Source organism: Pezoporus wallicus, unplaced genomic scaffold (genome assembly GCF_028554395.1).
Source record: "Pezoporus wallicus isolate ANWC-B61680 ecotype Strahan unplaced genomic scaffold, APGP_CSIRO_Pwel_v1 contig_2025, whole genome shotgun sequence".
NCBI classification, from domain to species: domain Eukaryota; kingdom Metazoa; phylum Chordata; class Aves; order Psittaciformes; family Psittacidae; genus Pezoporus; species Pezoporus wallicus.
This window is the reverse complement of record NW_026640253.1, coordinates 3,989,535-4,003,297: the sequence shown is the minus strand read 5'-3', so window position 1 is coordinate 4,003,297 and position 13,763 is coordinate 3,989,535. Positions and strand designations below refer to the sequence as shown.

Below are 13,763 nucleotides of genomic sequence, written 5' to 3'. Positions count from 1 at the left end.
GATTGCATAATTAGCTGCACTGTATTTCTAATACCCCATTCCTCAAATATTGTTTTAATGGCTTGTTTTCTACAGAAACATACTAGTCATTATTCTGTTTGTATCTTTGATTTTTGTATCTGATACAGGTTCAAATTGCCTTCTGTTAATTTACCTGAGTTGACTGTTGTGCTGAATCTAATGTCTATAATTTTGTATTGATATTCCTTTACCCATTTGAAACATAGGAATAATGTCTGCAGTCTCCAGACCTCTGTAATTTCCCATTTTTGGAAAAAATTGTGGAATATTAACTTCAGTGGTCAAGAACTCATTTCTTTCCTCTTGGATGCAAGTTACTTATTATAGAATCATATATTCAAATCAGTTGGAAAAGACCTTTAAGATGATCAAGTCCAACCTCTACCCCAGCACTGTCAAGTCCACCACTAAACCGTGTCACTGAGGGCCTCATCTACATGGTTTTTGAACACTTCAGATTGTCACTCCACCACTTCGCTGGGCAGCCTGTTCCAATGCCTGATCACCTTCTCTGTGTAGAAATTTTTCCTAATATCCAGTCTAAGCCTCCCCTAATGCAGCTTGAGGCTCTTATTTCTTGTCCTGTCACTTGTTACGTGGGAAAAGAGACCAGCCACCTCCTTGCTCTACTCCTTTCAGGTAGTTGTAGAGAGCAATAAGGTGCTCCCTGAGCCTTTTCTTCCCCAGTTCCCTCATAAGACTTGTGCTCCAGGCCCTTTACCAGCTTTGTTGCTCTTCTCTGGACCCGCTCCAGCAACTCAGTATCTGTCTTGTAGTGAGGGACCCAGTCTGTTTGAAAATGTTGGTTTTTATCAGAGGTTCTCAAGTTCTCGCTTGTAAATTCCTTTTTTTAAATTCCAGTAACATCTTCTGACAAAAGCATGCTCCTCATAAAAACTTCTAATGCTCTATTTTGTTCTAATTATCATGTGGTTGAGAATGAAGAGCATTCAAGTTGCAGTCTTCTCCTGGTTATGCAAAATTCAAATTTAAGATGTCTTCCAAACATGGAGTACACTGAAAATGTGCCAGAAGGGAGGAAAACCAGTTCTCATTGTTAAAAGTACAAACTTTCTCAGTGCCAAAGCTCTCTGAAGTTTCATTTTGACAAGCTTTGGAATCTCTTGGTATCTTCTTAATTCAGACACTGCTAAATTCTTAAAACCTATCTGGAGGAAATAGTCTTTTCATGAAAATAGCCACTTACTGGCATGCCAACAGTGCATATGAAAGCATCTGCAGTGGCACAAAGCCTTTTTGTTTAGACTTGAGCTTATGCCAGACAAACTCTCTTACCACACCCATTGAAGACATCCCGTAATGTTGTCCAGTGGTAATGCCCTCAGCAGAGGACAAGTATATCTCATGCAATTGGTCCCATTTTTCTGCACAGCAAACTGAAACTCAGTGGAAAGCACCAAACTTTTCAGCTGTCTTTTCATGCTACTTATTTCATTGTGTTCTTGGTGAGAGTGCTGACAGGAAATGCATTTCATGTTTTTCTTAATTAATTCTGTGGAAATGTAAAATTCAGAAGTAGCAGCCAAAGTACAGAACTTCATTAGTGAGATACATTCATATTACAATCTAGGTTTTGTTTGGTTTTTTGTTTGTTTTTAATTTCAGATCATTTGGCTTTCATGCAGTTGCAGATACTTTTTTTGTGAGATTTTTAGCTACATTTCATTTTTCTATTCTTATGTACTTTCTTTTCTGTACACACAAAAGGGGAAATCAGTTGTGACTGTAAGTGGGAAATAGTAACAAGAAGCATGTAAGAAATATTGTAAAATTCTCAAAATGAACAGACCAGCTATATACTGCCCTTTCTGTAATTTCCTTTTTGTACTTTTAATTTAAGTCCTCTTAGCTAAATAAAGCTCTAGGTGTAGTGAACTGTTGTAGTTATCTCTGTGCCTTGCTTCTCCAGATGATGTGAGGGTGATGGTGAGCAGGCAGCGTGAGATGTAGTGCAGTGTCTGGTGGGAATGGTTTCTGTGACAGTGCGTTTGGCAAGGTGGCCAGTTGTTGGATGTGGTCCTGGACACGCTGTCTTTTTCAAGCCTTCTACTAATCACATGGTTAGGGGGAATTGTGCTGGGCTAGGTGACTGCCAACCCACTTAAACTTCCCCAGGCATTCCAAAAGCCCCTTCCCCATGCCAGCCATTCCTTCCTTCTTTCCCTTGATTTCCCCTTATTAGGCGGAAACACTGATGTTGAGACAGATGCCCTGTCTCTGGATTGAACTGGCAGAAAAGTGCTTGGGGCGTGTTGTCTGTGTTCCAGATCACAGAGGCACTGGGATAGATAGCAGCACCATTTTGCTGGCGCTGGTTATCTGCTCTCATAAAACTTGTTTGTTTCAGTCCATGGAGAGAAGCTATCAGGCAAGGCAAGATGCAGAAATTAGCTGAATCCTGTGCAGGTTGACTGTGACAAAGACCAAAACATGGAAATCTTGTACAAAACGTGGGAGCTTCAGAAAGACTCCCTGAGAGTAAGATCTAGAAGCATGCATCTCTTCTTGGTGTTACATTTACAAACTTACAGCCTTCTGCTTCTATTGATCTGGTTTCCCATCATTCACTTTGCTGCTTTTTTTGGAACTAAAGGTGAGTTTAAAAGTGAGTTTAAAAGTGAGTTGCCGCATGAAAGGGTATGGTTATAATTTTGTTTGGACTGAGTAGTGCATTTTATTCAAGGGTTTTAAGGTGTATATACTATCCTTTTTGTGTGTGTGTTTTTTTTTTCTCTTTCCTGTAAGCATATTTTCTTGGTCTAATTTCTGCTATGTTAAGAGTAAATTCTGATTTTTTTTTTTTTTTTTTTTATTCATTGCAATGTTCTTTGTAGTATACACTTCATTACCATATGCTTGCACTTGTATTACCACTTGCACCTTTTTTTACAATTGCTAGACAGGAATGGAATGTATTTTCAAACATGGTAACAAGGCTGTATGTGAGATTAACAGTGTGGTTTAATATCTGATTGTGCAAGTGTAAACTATAAAAATAAGGTAATGTGGACCTTGTGTACTACAGTAATGTTCTGTATAACTTGGACCAGTTCCTTTGGAGGAATGCTTAAGCATTAAAATGTCAAATCAAAATTTATGCTTATGTAGTGCCAATTGTAATTATTGAGTGATGTATATTAAGTACCCTGTTGTCCATTCTGTTTTCTTGTTTTTTTTTTGACATTCAATCAATGCAGTGATATGTATATTTTGAAAGATAGTTTATAGTCTTATCTAGAAAATGAGTTGGGAAGTAATTAAAGACAAGAAAAGGTTTGTTACTTCTTTCACTACAACAGGTCGTTGTAGCACAACTGTCAAAAGTGAAAGAAAGAAGGCAGGGAAGAGAGGAGGAGAAAATGGTGCATTAGGCAAAGTTAATGTTTCATGCTTGAACTGATTAATATGTATATAATGCTCATTTATAAGTGTTTCTAAATGGAAACTGTTTATCTAGGATTGTGACCTGAGATGACTACCAATTCCCTCAAGTGTATAGACAGCGGTCGGTAAAAATAAGAAAAACCAGACCAAAACAAATTAGCCATTTTCTTAGTGTCACAGTGCATTGTGGAAACCACTCCTGAGTGCTGGTTGAATAGGTTAAGAGGCACAAAAATGCTTCTTTATCCATTTTGTGCTGAAAATTAAATCGCAAGTACTTAGTGCAAAGGATTAATTTCTTTGATAATGATGATCTTAATTTTTTAGTGTCCTTCTTTCAGTATTACTTCAGGATTATTCTGTCAGATATTTTCCATCCATGCTGTCTTTTTTGTCTCATAACCATAGTGCTATAGACCTGTATTTTTCAGATTGAAGTATAATTTACTGAAGTCGTGTCTCACTTGAATTTATTGCTACATTGAAATTGTCTTTTCTGCTTTCATGTTGAATATTTAGTAGTGAGACTTCTCATTATTCTTTTCACCAACAGTATCACTGGCAGCAATTATCGCTGACTAAAAAGCATTGCTTGGACAGAAAAATTTTGTAGGCAGGCTGTGTGTTCCTGAATATCAGTTGAAATTTATGACTTTTTAACTTTATGAAGTTTAAAATGCATGTTTAAAAAAATAAAAATTCTCTAGCGTAAAATATCTTCTTCAGATACCTAACCCATTTGTATTTGGTTTGACGTATTGATGTGTGTCTGAGAATTTCTGGTTACTGTCCACAGCTGTCTCACTCTCTTTGCCTGAGGTAGCCCAGAACATGGTGGATATGTTGGGTTTTGTTGGGGGTGGTGGTAAAAAAAAAAAAATCTGGGTCCAAGGGTCCCAGAATTTTTAAACTGCTGTAACCTTATCTTGATGGGCACTTAGCTGAAGACAAGAGGAGGTAGCTTAGTTTAAGTAAATGAATAAAAGTCCATGCAATTAATTATTTGCACAAGTGCACCGGTACCGGTTTCTTACTAAACATGATTAGAATAGAGATGTTGGAAGTTCATTTCAGGAAGAAAACCTCATTCAGAATGTCATTAATCCTGTACTGTTTCTGAAATAAAGGAATTAGTGTGTAGTAGTTTGATGGAAATCACCACATCTGTAGTCTGGGGAGGCTTTGTTCAGAAATATTCAGAAGATTATTTGACAGGTTGTATTTTATTTTTAATAAGCCATTGAACTGGAGTTATTAAGTGTTCTGAAAACAGAAAAAGAAACTGGTTTCCCAGGGGGTGTAGTTTTCTTTCTAAAAGCCAGTTCAAAAATTGTTTTCACAAGACAAACTAGGAATACAGTCCCTATAAGCATTTTTTTTTTTCAAGTTCAGGGTTTTCAGCATAATAGAAAGGTGTTTTAAGTTGTACAGTGTTATGAGCTTTTTAAAACAAAGCAATGAACTTGAAATGTGTATGTGTGTGTGTGTAGATGTACACCCAGGTGTATATATTTACTGCTATGCATGTAATTTCAGAAAAAGATTTCTCTGCCTGCATGACTTAGGAGACTGAATTAGCTGATTTTAGTTGAGATGTTCTCAAATATTTTAACTTTTCTTCTTATGAACTTCTGCTGCAGGGTCTCTGTGACAAGCTTGAGTATCTGATTATTGAGGATCATTTTAATCTGTAGTTCAAATTACAGAGTACCTTGTCTGTCACTTGTGCAGGAATTTGTGCATTGAGAGATATTTCAGCAACTTTCAGACTTGAGAACCCCAAGAATGCAGTTGAGGATCTTTTCTTTGAGGGGAAGTATTTCTTAGTGTCTTTTTTGACATGTTCTGCATGTTTGAAGAGCTGACTACTGAGGTGGAAATTTCCATAGTACGTGGGGAGAGTCTGTCCCAGGCAAGGAGGGGAATGATGATATCCCCCTGTAACTCCTCTTGGACAGTAATGTCACCTGTAATCACAACCTTTCTGCTGCTTCTGATGTAATTCCCCGAAGTATTTCACCCAGTTTCAGGTGTGAGAGGCTAAGGGACAGGTACTGTCCATCAACACCAACATGTGCAGGCACCTCAGTGTGTTGTTTTTTTTTCAGTTGCTAAGAGGAGAAAGCAATTCTTTGATTTCAAATGAACACTGTGTATTGACACTCCTTTTGCCTTTCATTTGTCTCTGGTGTCATAGGTTAGAAAGTCTGAAATTAATGAAATATATTAACATTGGCTTCTTAACCTCTTTTCTGGTTTCAGCACCCCATCAGCCTCTGGGCTTATGGGAGTAGTGGGCAGCTGGTTTGTGCACATCTTTGAGGGGGTGCTCCTGACATCAGGTCCCAGTAGTTCACTGGTGCCACAAGGTGATTTTGTAAAGGTTCATCTTGGAGAATGCTAGATTTCAGTAAATTTCAGGGTAGAAAAGACCTTCATATTTCTTTTAGGTTTAAGAGCTATTTTTATTCTTTCTTTATAAGGGAGTTGAATTGTTTACAGTTAATCATCAGAATATTCTACAACCCTTAAAATGGGCTTGTTACCTAGAAATAATTTGGAGTATACTTTAAGTGCACTAGTTTTATTTTAGACTTGGCTAAGAATAAATATGCAATTTCTTAGATATGAGATCTTGAAAGGCAGGAAGATGTTATAAAATTCAGTGTGTATTTTGTATTCTGTTTATATTTAGAGATATCCCCAAATCTCCAAGCATTTCCTCAGATTTACAGCTTCATAACATTGCTTTTTTATTATGCCAGTGAGCACTGTAATTGTTTTGTTTTAAGTAGAGGTATGCATCTGAAAAAGAAAATTCCCTTTGCCAAAATTCCATACATAAGTGAATGGTGAAATGGTGAAATACTCAGCAGCTGGTGCTAGGTCATGCAAGTCCAGATGGAACAAACTTCCTCCACATAATGTCCAGAACATGGTCCTTTATTTTCAGGGAGGTTTGTAGAAAAGATAATGATCTTGATACATGTTAAAAGCAAAGCACAGTTATTTGAAAAGTCAAATAAAGTCCACAGAAGCAGACAATAAAATGAAACCTTATGCCCAGAGTGATCCAATGGAGAATCAAATCTTTGGTGAAAGAGTTGAACTGGAAAGGAAGGTGAATATTTGTGTCAGATGTGTTAACCTGTAAAATCATTTTTGGATCTTTTAATTCAAGTGTTGTCAATAGAGTTCAAATGTTTTCTGTTTTATGTGCATCCAAATAGTTTTGGATTTTATTTACCAAGAAACAAGTACAGAAACGTATTTTGAAGAAAATATATAGTGTGAGAATATACTTTAAATGTCATTATTTAGTTAAGTGCAGGGTTCTGTAGTGGTATATCGCAGACCTTGTCTTCTGTTCTGTATAAACACTTCCAAAAATGCTTTCGGGAGATGACTTGCAAAAAGATATCGCACAAACTTTCTGAACAAGCTTCCCCCTGCCCCTTTCTGCTTTGGTGGTTCCATCGGGGGTAGTGAATTTCTGACAGAAAGCTGACCAGATCGTTGATACAGAAAACAATGTAAAGTGCAGAGAGAGCAGTCTTCTTGTCTGTAGCTACACAGACCCAACTAGAATATTGTTATGGGCTTGGTTGTGCTTGGGGTGCAACCCCAGACGTAAATGACAAAGTTCTAGCATGCAATTCAGCAAATAAATAATTTCTGGTCAATAGATATGGAGGCCAGATACTATAGTTCTGCCAGGGTAAGGAGACAAATGACTAAAATTTTTCTCTAATGCAACTTGAACACCATATGATTATTGTTCAGTATGGTAACAGTATTTGGTCGTCATTTCCCCAGTATGCAATAAAACTTCTTCCTGCATAGTAATTCCTCCAATACTCTAATAGAAATTGTGACTTCAGTTTTCTTCAATTTTTCAACAGCTTTAGTGTGTTCCCCAGGGTAGTGTCATGGTGTCAAGCCTGTCGGTTTTCAAGGAGCATTTGGACAATGCTCTTAGATACATGGTTTAACTTTGTAGTTGCCTGGTGTGGACTTAGGAGTTTGACTTGATTCTCATTGGTCCCTTCCAGTTCAGGGTACTCTATGATTCCATGATTCTAGACAACAGAGCTGTATACAGTATATCTAAGGTATATGCTGATTTATGAAAATGATTTATTTTAGAAGAGAAGGACAGGGCAAGGAGCAGGAGTACACCTACAGCTCTAGGTAGGAAAGAAGGAACAAATTTCTGAATCAAGCAATGGTGACATGTTTGGCTTACAAAAATTAGAAGAAACAAATGTCACTTCTAAACATTCATTAATCATGTCTACACTTTAGAGAGAAGGCTTGTGGTGATGACATGACATACAAAATTTTTAAAGGTAACAAACCCAGTTACACTGTTTTAAAATACTCTGCGTCATTTAAAAATCTGTCTGGTTTCTTGTTTAGTCTGAAAACATTTGTGGGAATAATCAAGAGAAAATTCTTTGCTTCACTGGGAACCTGCAGTTTCAAACAGTGCTTGAAATATCATTGCAGCACCTTGAATATAAGATCTCTTACATATTCTTCAGCGCAACTTCTGGATATTTGCACCAGATTTTAGAAGGGAATCAGTTGTAGTCTGGAGTTGATTTTAAGCACTTGTCACCATTAGAGGCTTATTTCTATAAATAATGAGTTGGACAATCTGATTATTTCCAATTTTCAATGTCTTTAGTAGAAGTTATGTTCTGGTTCCAGGACTTCTGGCAAATAAGTGAAACAATATGGGAGTGTGTTCTTTTTTAAACTCCTGTTTTTTTTTTTCTTGTTTACTGAAGAAGCACATGACCTTTGAATTATATTCACAGTGGTGCTTTTGTCTGTTTTGGTATAGCATCTGGTTTGGTAAGGAAACATTTTCTTGTTCTTAGTGGCCAGACTGTGCTGGTAATCATACTGGATAGTAGCTTGTATTTATACTAGTTTGGACATTCTTCTCAATGTTGTTTGCATGTCAAATATTACACTAATATTTATCACCTTATTTTAAGGAAACCGAGAATCATTCATTGTTTGATTTCTTGGGGGAGCACGTTGACTTTATCCTCAGTCTCTATATTTATAAATTCCTTCCAGTTTATTTGAAAACACAGATTCTCTGTGTAGTCAGTGAGTGTACTCTACTTCAGCTGTTTTCCTTAAAAATCATTAATTTTGTTGTTTTCTAGTAAAACAGTTACATCTAGAAAGCATACCTTACACAGAAGAGCATTTTGAAATAGGGAAGAATTCTTACTGACATGAGTAGGGTTTAGGCATGCATAAAGATCGAGAGATTGCTATTGAGAGCAGCCTGCCCACACCAGCTATCACTTCTGATAGTAAAAAATTTAGCTGTTGGCTTTCCCTTTGCATTTCCCAGTTTACAGGGCAGATGTTGGGATAAATTTTATGCAATATGCAATATTCCTACTAATAAAGGCTTATTACAATGTATTTTATTTTAAAATAAACACAAAAAGTATATTCAAATTTAACGTAGCAATAGCTCAGAGTTCAAAATTGATAGTCTGTGTGTATCATGTGAAAACCAGCAATGCATGAGCCACACATCCCAGCCTCACATACGTGTCATTTGGGTGCAGAATACATTGTTTGTGGGTTATCTGAATATACTGGCTCTTCTGTGCCTTTCGTAGGTGGTGTTTGGTGTATGGAGAATAGTCCTTTGTCCAGGAATTCTGGGCAGCTAAAATTCTGATAGATTACTGCTTACACATGTGAGATGGGAAATTACCCATAAAGCTAAAGGGCAGTGGCACCAGCAAGGAGCTCCTGTCAGAACTGGTAGACTTGGCAGGTCTGAAAGAGCGTTGATTCTAAACTCAAGCATTCAGAGCTTAAGAAGTGCCAGAGCTAGGACTGCATGAGCAACCTTAATTTGTATGGATGATTCTGTATTAATGGTACACTGTGGAAATGTTTCCGTTATTAACAGAATCTTACTGCATTCTTTGCATTTTGTCTCATACTTGTTGAACAAATAGTTATTCAGAGTTTGGGGGTTTTTATCTGGGCTACAGATTCCAAGCTTCATTTACCACGCACCACCTAAACTCTGCAATACATACAAAACTCGAATGATTTTATTGTCAAACTTTTAAGTGATGCTTTTATTATGATGTTATATATATTGACCATATTGCATTATCTTTATAGCAGCCCTGCAGGACTAATAGTGGTATCTTCTTATTTTTTAAACTGACATGGGATGAAAAACAAAGGGAGATTAGGCCAGTATTATCATGGACTAATACTGGATGCTTTGCTCAGGATGACTAGAATGTCTTTTCTCAGAGAACTTTTTGATGTTCAGAACAGTTATTCTTAGATGCAGGAGTGGGTGCTTAGCACTTCTAAGGATACAGACTCAGAAGTGTTAAGCTGATTATCTAGAATTTGAAGAATGTAACATGAGAAAACTTGGGTTTTGAAGATTTTCCCAGGACTGTAAAATAAATTGTATCGCAGAGGCAGGGTTTTAGCTGCTAGTCACCTAAGACTACCCAGGTTTTATTGTAGAGGTTCTAAAGATGAATCTGTAGTACATGTTTGTTTACTGCTTACTCTTCATGCTTTTGCAGTTTTTAACAGCTGTACAGCAGAAGCAGATGCTGGAAACAGGAGATTTTGACCTATCTCTCTGGTTCCTTTGATATCCACATTGTTTCACAATTCTAGAAACTTGTGGTGTGGGGGTAGTTTGGATTTTTTAATTAATTTTCTTTTTATTCCTAATACATACAGGGGCTATTGCCTTCACCACATGTAAATTCTGAGTTTATAATTTTGCTAATGATAAAGTACTTGGGAATTTTTCATGTCTGTGACTTCAGCCTTTAGTAAAAGAAACAGTGAATATAAAATTCCATACAGGCCATCTCACAAATCTTCAGCAAACTGATTTGTGAGTTTCAGCAGCCTCTTCTGTTACAAGTTATTAACTGATGATGTACACTAGTAATTTAAAAAAAAACCTGAAAACATACACTTTTCACTTGCTTTTGACCTATAGTTCTCTTTTTCTTCATGCTGTTTGTGGATCTCCCTTCTGAGGTCAGAGCTGCTGTCTTTGGTTCTGATGACTTGCACTGCTACAGCCCTGGTCAGCTTGAAGGAACAAATGCTGAAAGGACTTAGGCTTATTTGACGTGTGTTTTAAATATTGCAGGTTTTAGTCTGCTCATTGCTACAAAAGCTTGGAAACGTAGTATTTGAAGTACATGTGAATTATTTGGAGAACTGCAGCCTATTTGAATCCAAGAAGCAAATGATTTTCTTTGTTCCTGAGAAGTCACTAAAGTCACTAAGAAGTCACTAAACTTGAACATATTTTTCACAGGAGTGGCAAAACTTATATCCCTGCTATGACATGACCTCTTGTAAAATTTCAAATGTTCACCTGAAATTACTGAAGTAGTCAATAAATGGATGAAAAATAGTGCTTTGTAAGTAGTCTTTTGTAGTAGTAAGTATTGAATAATTTTGCAAGTAAGTGAGAGTGGAATATCTGTTTGATTAGATAAATTAATGGAGAAATAAGTGGAGAAATTAAAAATGTAGAGACATTCCAAGACATGACAATTTCAGCTTCAACTTCTAACCTGTTCTCCAAATGAAACCTGCCTGCATAATGCGTCAATTTAGTTCTGTTGTTACCTGTTAAACCCTGCAAAGATAACCTTGAATACTGAATTCAAAGGAACACATCTTCAGTTTGCATGGTTTATTATGTCTCCCTTGAGGTCTGTAGAGCTAGATTTGTATCATTTTGACCAACTCCAAGACTTACTCGATTTCCCCCATTTTCTTTGAATTTGCAACCCTGAATACGTTTGCTGTAAATAAAATGAGCTTCTTGTTTCAGATAGTGTTTTGTTGTATTGTTAAAAAATATTTTTCATATTTCTTAAGATAATTGATATTACTGCTTAACTATATGTGTGTCTTTTTTTTTTTTTTCCCATTAGTTTTGCCAGCCTGGAGGATGGCAGCTTTCAAAAGAGAGAAAACAGCCAACGTTCTTTGTGGTGGTTCTGACCGATATAGACTCAGAGAGGCACTACTGTTCCTGCTTAACTTTCTATGAAGCAGAGATTAACCTGCAGGTAAAAACTTTACAATAAGTAACAAAATACAGAAAAAGGTGTCTAGAAACAACAGAAAATATTTTGTCATTTCTGATAAGGATGTATTCTTTCTATCCTACACAAATGCATGTATTTTTGTTCAAATGTAAGCTCAGTCTACTTCCTTGTGTTGTTGTCTAACCTGCTTTAAAAAACAAAAAACCCCACAACAAAAAAACCAAACCCAGCCAAAAACATTTCATAGAGTTCCTTTTTCTCCACCACATTTTTTTTTTTTTTTTTAATGGGACAGCCAATACTGTGTTCCTTTCATTTAGCTCCGTGCTTGACATAGCATGAATGATTCTCATCTTTGTTCTTCTAAAAATTGTTTATTAACTTCTGCTCCCTCTGCTGGCCAGCTCTTATCAGGCCAGCACAGGACAAATGTATGCAAGCTATGCTGTAGGTATGTACATATTCCTGTAAATATATGTAGTGTGGGTGTAAATGGCATGATTTTAAAACGGATAGAACAATTCTTCAGTTTTTAGGTAGGTCAGATTTTGGGTGTCAGCCACTTGGAAGTGTTGGTTTTAAACATGTATTTAATTATTTTTTGGGCTGCCTCAGTCTTTCAAAAATAGACATTTTGTTTCCCATTAGATGTAAAGTATTTTGCAGAATCTCTGCTATGACATAATCTGTTATGTTATGTCATTGTTATGTTTTTGGATGTTTTATTTCCCCATGTGAAAATTATAAAATAAGTAAAACCTTGGCATTAAGTATGTTAAAATTAGTTATGATTAAATAGATGGCTGACTCAAGTATTTTTTTCCTTTATTAGTATAGTGTAACATTACTGATTATTTGCTTTTAATAATCCAAGTGTACTTACTCTTTGTTTTATTCTTAGAGCAATTAAAAGCTGTGACATAGTAGTATTCTTTTTCTGGGCACAACTGGAAGCCAGATAATAACAGTTCTTAATTCATTAATGCTACAGTTTAGGTGGTTTTTATTTTTTTTCTTTAGATGATTAAAAGGCGTTAGAAGCAGAAATATAATGAGAAATTAGATATATTTCAGTCTTAAATTTTAGTTTAGATCAGCTGACATCTTCCTGGTAAAATTTTTGTCATTAGTTAATGTCTCTCATTTTTCCTTTATTTTATAAATAAAGAGTGAAGTATTCTATAGTAGTTCTTTCCCAGCTGATAAAAATTTACAATGGCTGATTCTTCCTCCACTCTATGTATTTCATAATATATACTAAATTTAGCAAACTTGTTATTTATCCTGTGGTTTCTAGCAGCTGCTTTTGATTCAGTATTCCCATCTTTGAAGTAATGCTCATCACAAAACATCCAGTATTAACTAAAAGGTTTTGTTTTTTTTTCTTATATTGCCTAAGTATTAAAATTAAAAAAAAAAACAAAACTAAAAAAAAAATTAAATAATTAAAAACCTGAGTGCAGCAGGATGTTGGTTCTCCTAATGCCATTCCTGGCTGGGTTGAAAAGAATGCATATTTTTCAGATGAACTTGCTGTGGTGAAATTTATTCTATGACTGCATTGTTTATAGCTAAACTTCCTGTTTCTTTCTAACCCCCTATGAGAATAATTGAACGTGCCCTATTACATGGTCATTAGACAAGAATTCAGCACATGTACAATCTGTAATGAAACATAAGCTTATGAAGCATTGGGCAATGAGAGTAATATTGATTTAACCTTTCAGATGCATGCCTCATTAAATAAACAGTCCATGAAATGTGGTGTCCAGGGCTTGAAATGAAATCTGGACAATACTTTTCACAGTATACTGTTCAATTTTAAATTTTTTTACCTAATGATATAACTCACTAAGACAAAAGTAAGATTAAATTTCAGAAAAACCCCAAGAATGACTTCTTTTTCAGTAGCCTTCCCCTGGTAAACCTTGCTGATACACAGGATTGGTCAAAAGTCAGCTGAAGCAGAATCTCTTTGTCAAAGTCATCTTCACAAAAACCTGGAATTAACCACTTGAAAGTTTCTGTGGTTAATTAAACTGCAAAATGAAAAGAAACTAATTTCTTAGCTTGTGAATGCTAGAAGGGAACTATCAAACCTTTTTTTGAGCCTTCTGCATAATAATACATGAACCATTTTCATGCAATTGATCAAGCTGGGTCTGAGAAGGCTACTTCTGTCATTCTGGTTCCCTTTGTTTCTGCTTTATTTGTTTGTTACAAGATAATTCGTAA

At 36.0% G+C, this 13,763-nt stretch overlaps 1 protein-coding gene across 1 annotated transcript in view; it reads left to right on the top strand.

Annotated features, from left to right (window-relative positions):
- SBF2 (SET binding factor 2) overlaps positions 1-13,763 on the top strand; it is a 260,718-nt gene that overhangs the window by 101,515 nt on the left and 145,440 nt on the right. The window contains exon 3 of the mRNA XM_057418287.1: positions 11,412-11,549. Within this exon, the coding sequence (XP_057274270.1) occupies positions 11,412-11,549 (138 nt within the window). The remainder of the gene's footprint in view (positions 1-11,411; positions 11,550-13,763) is intronic.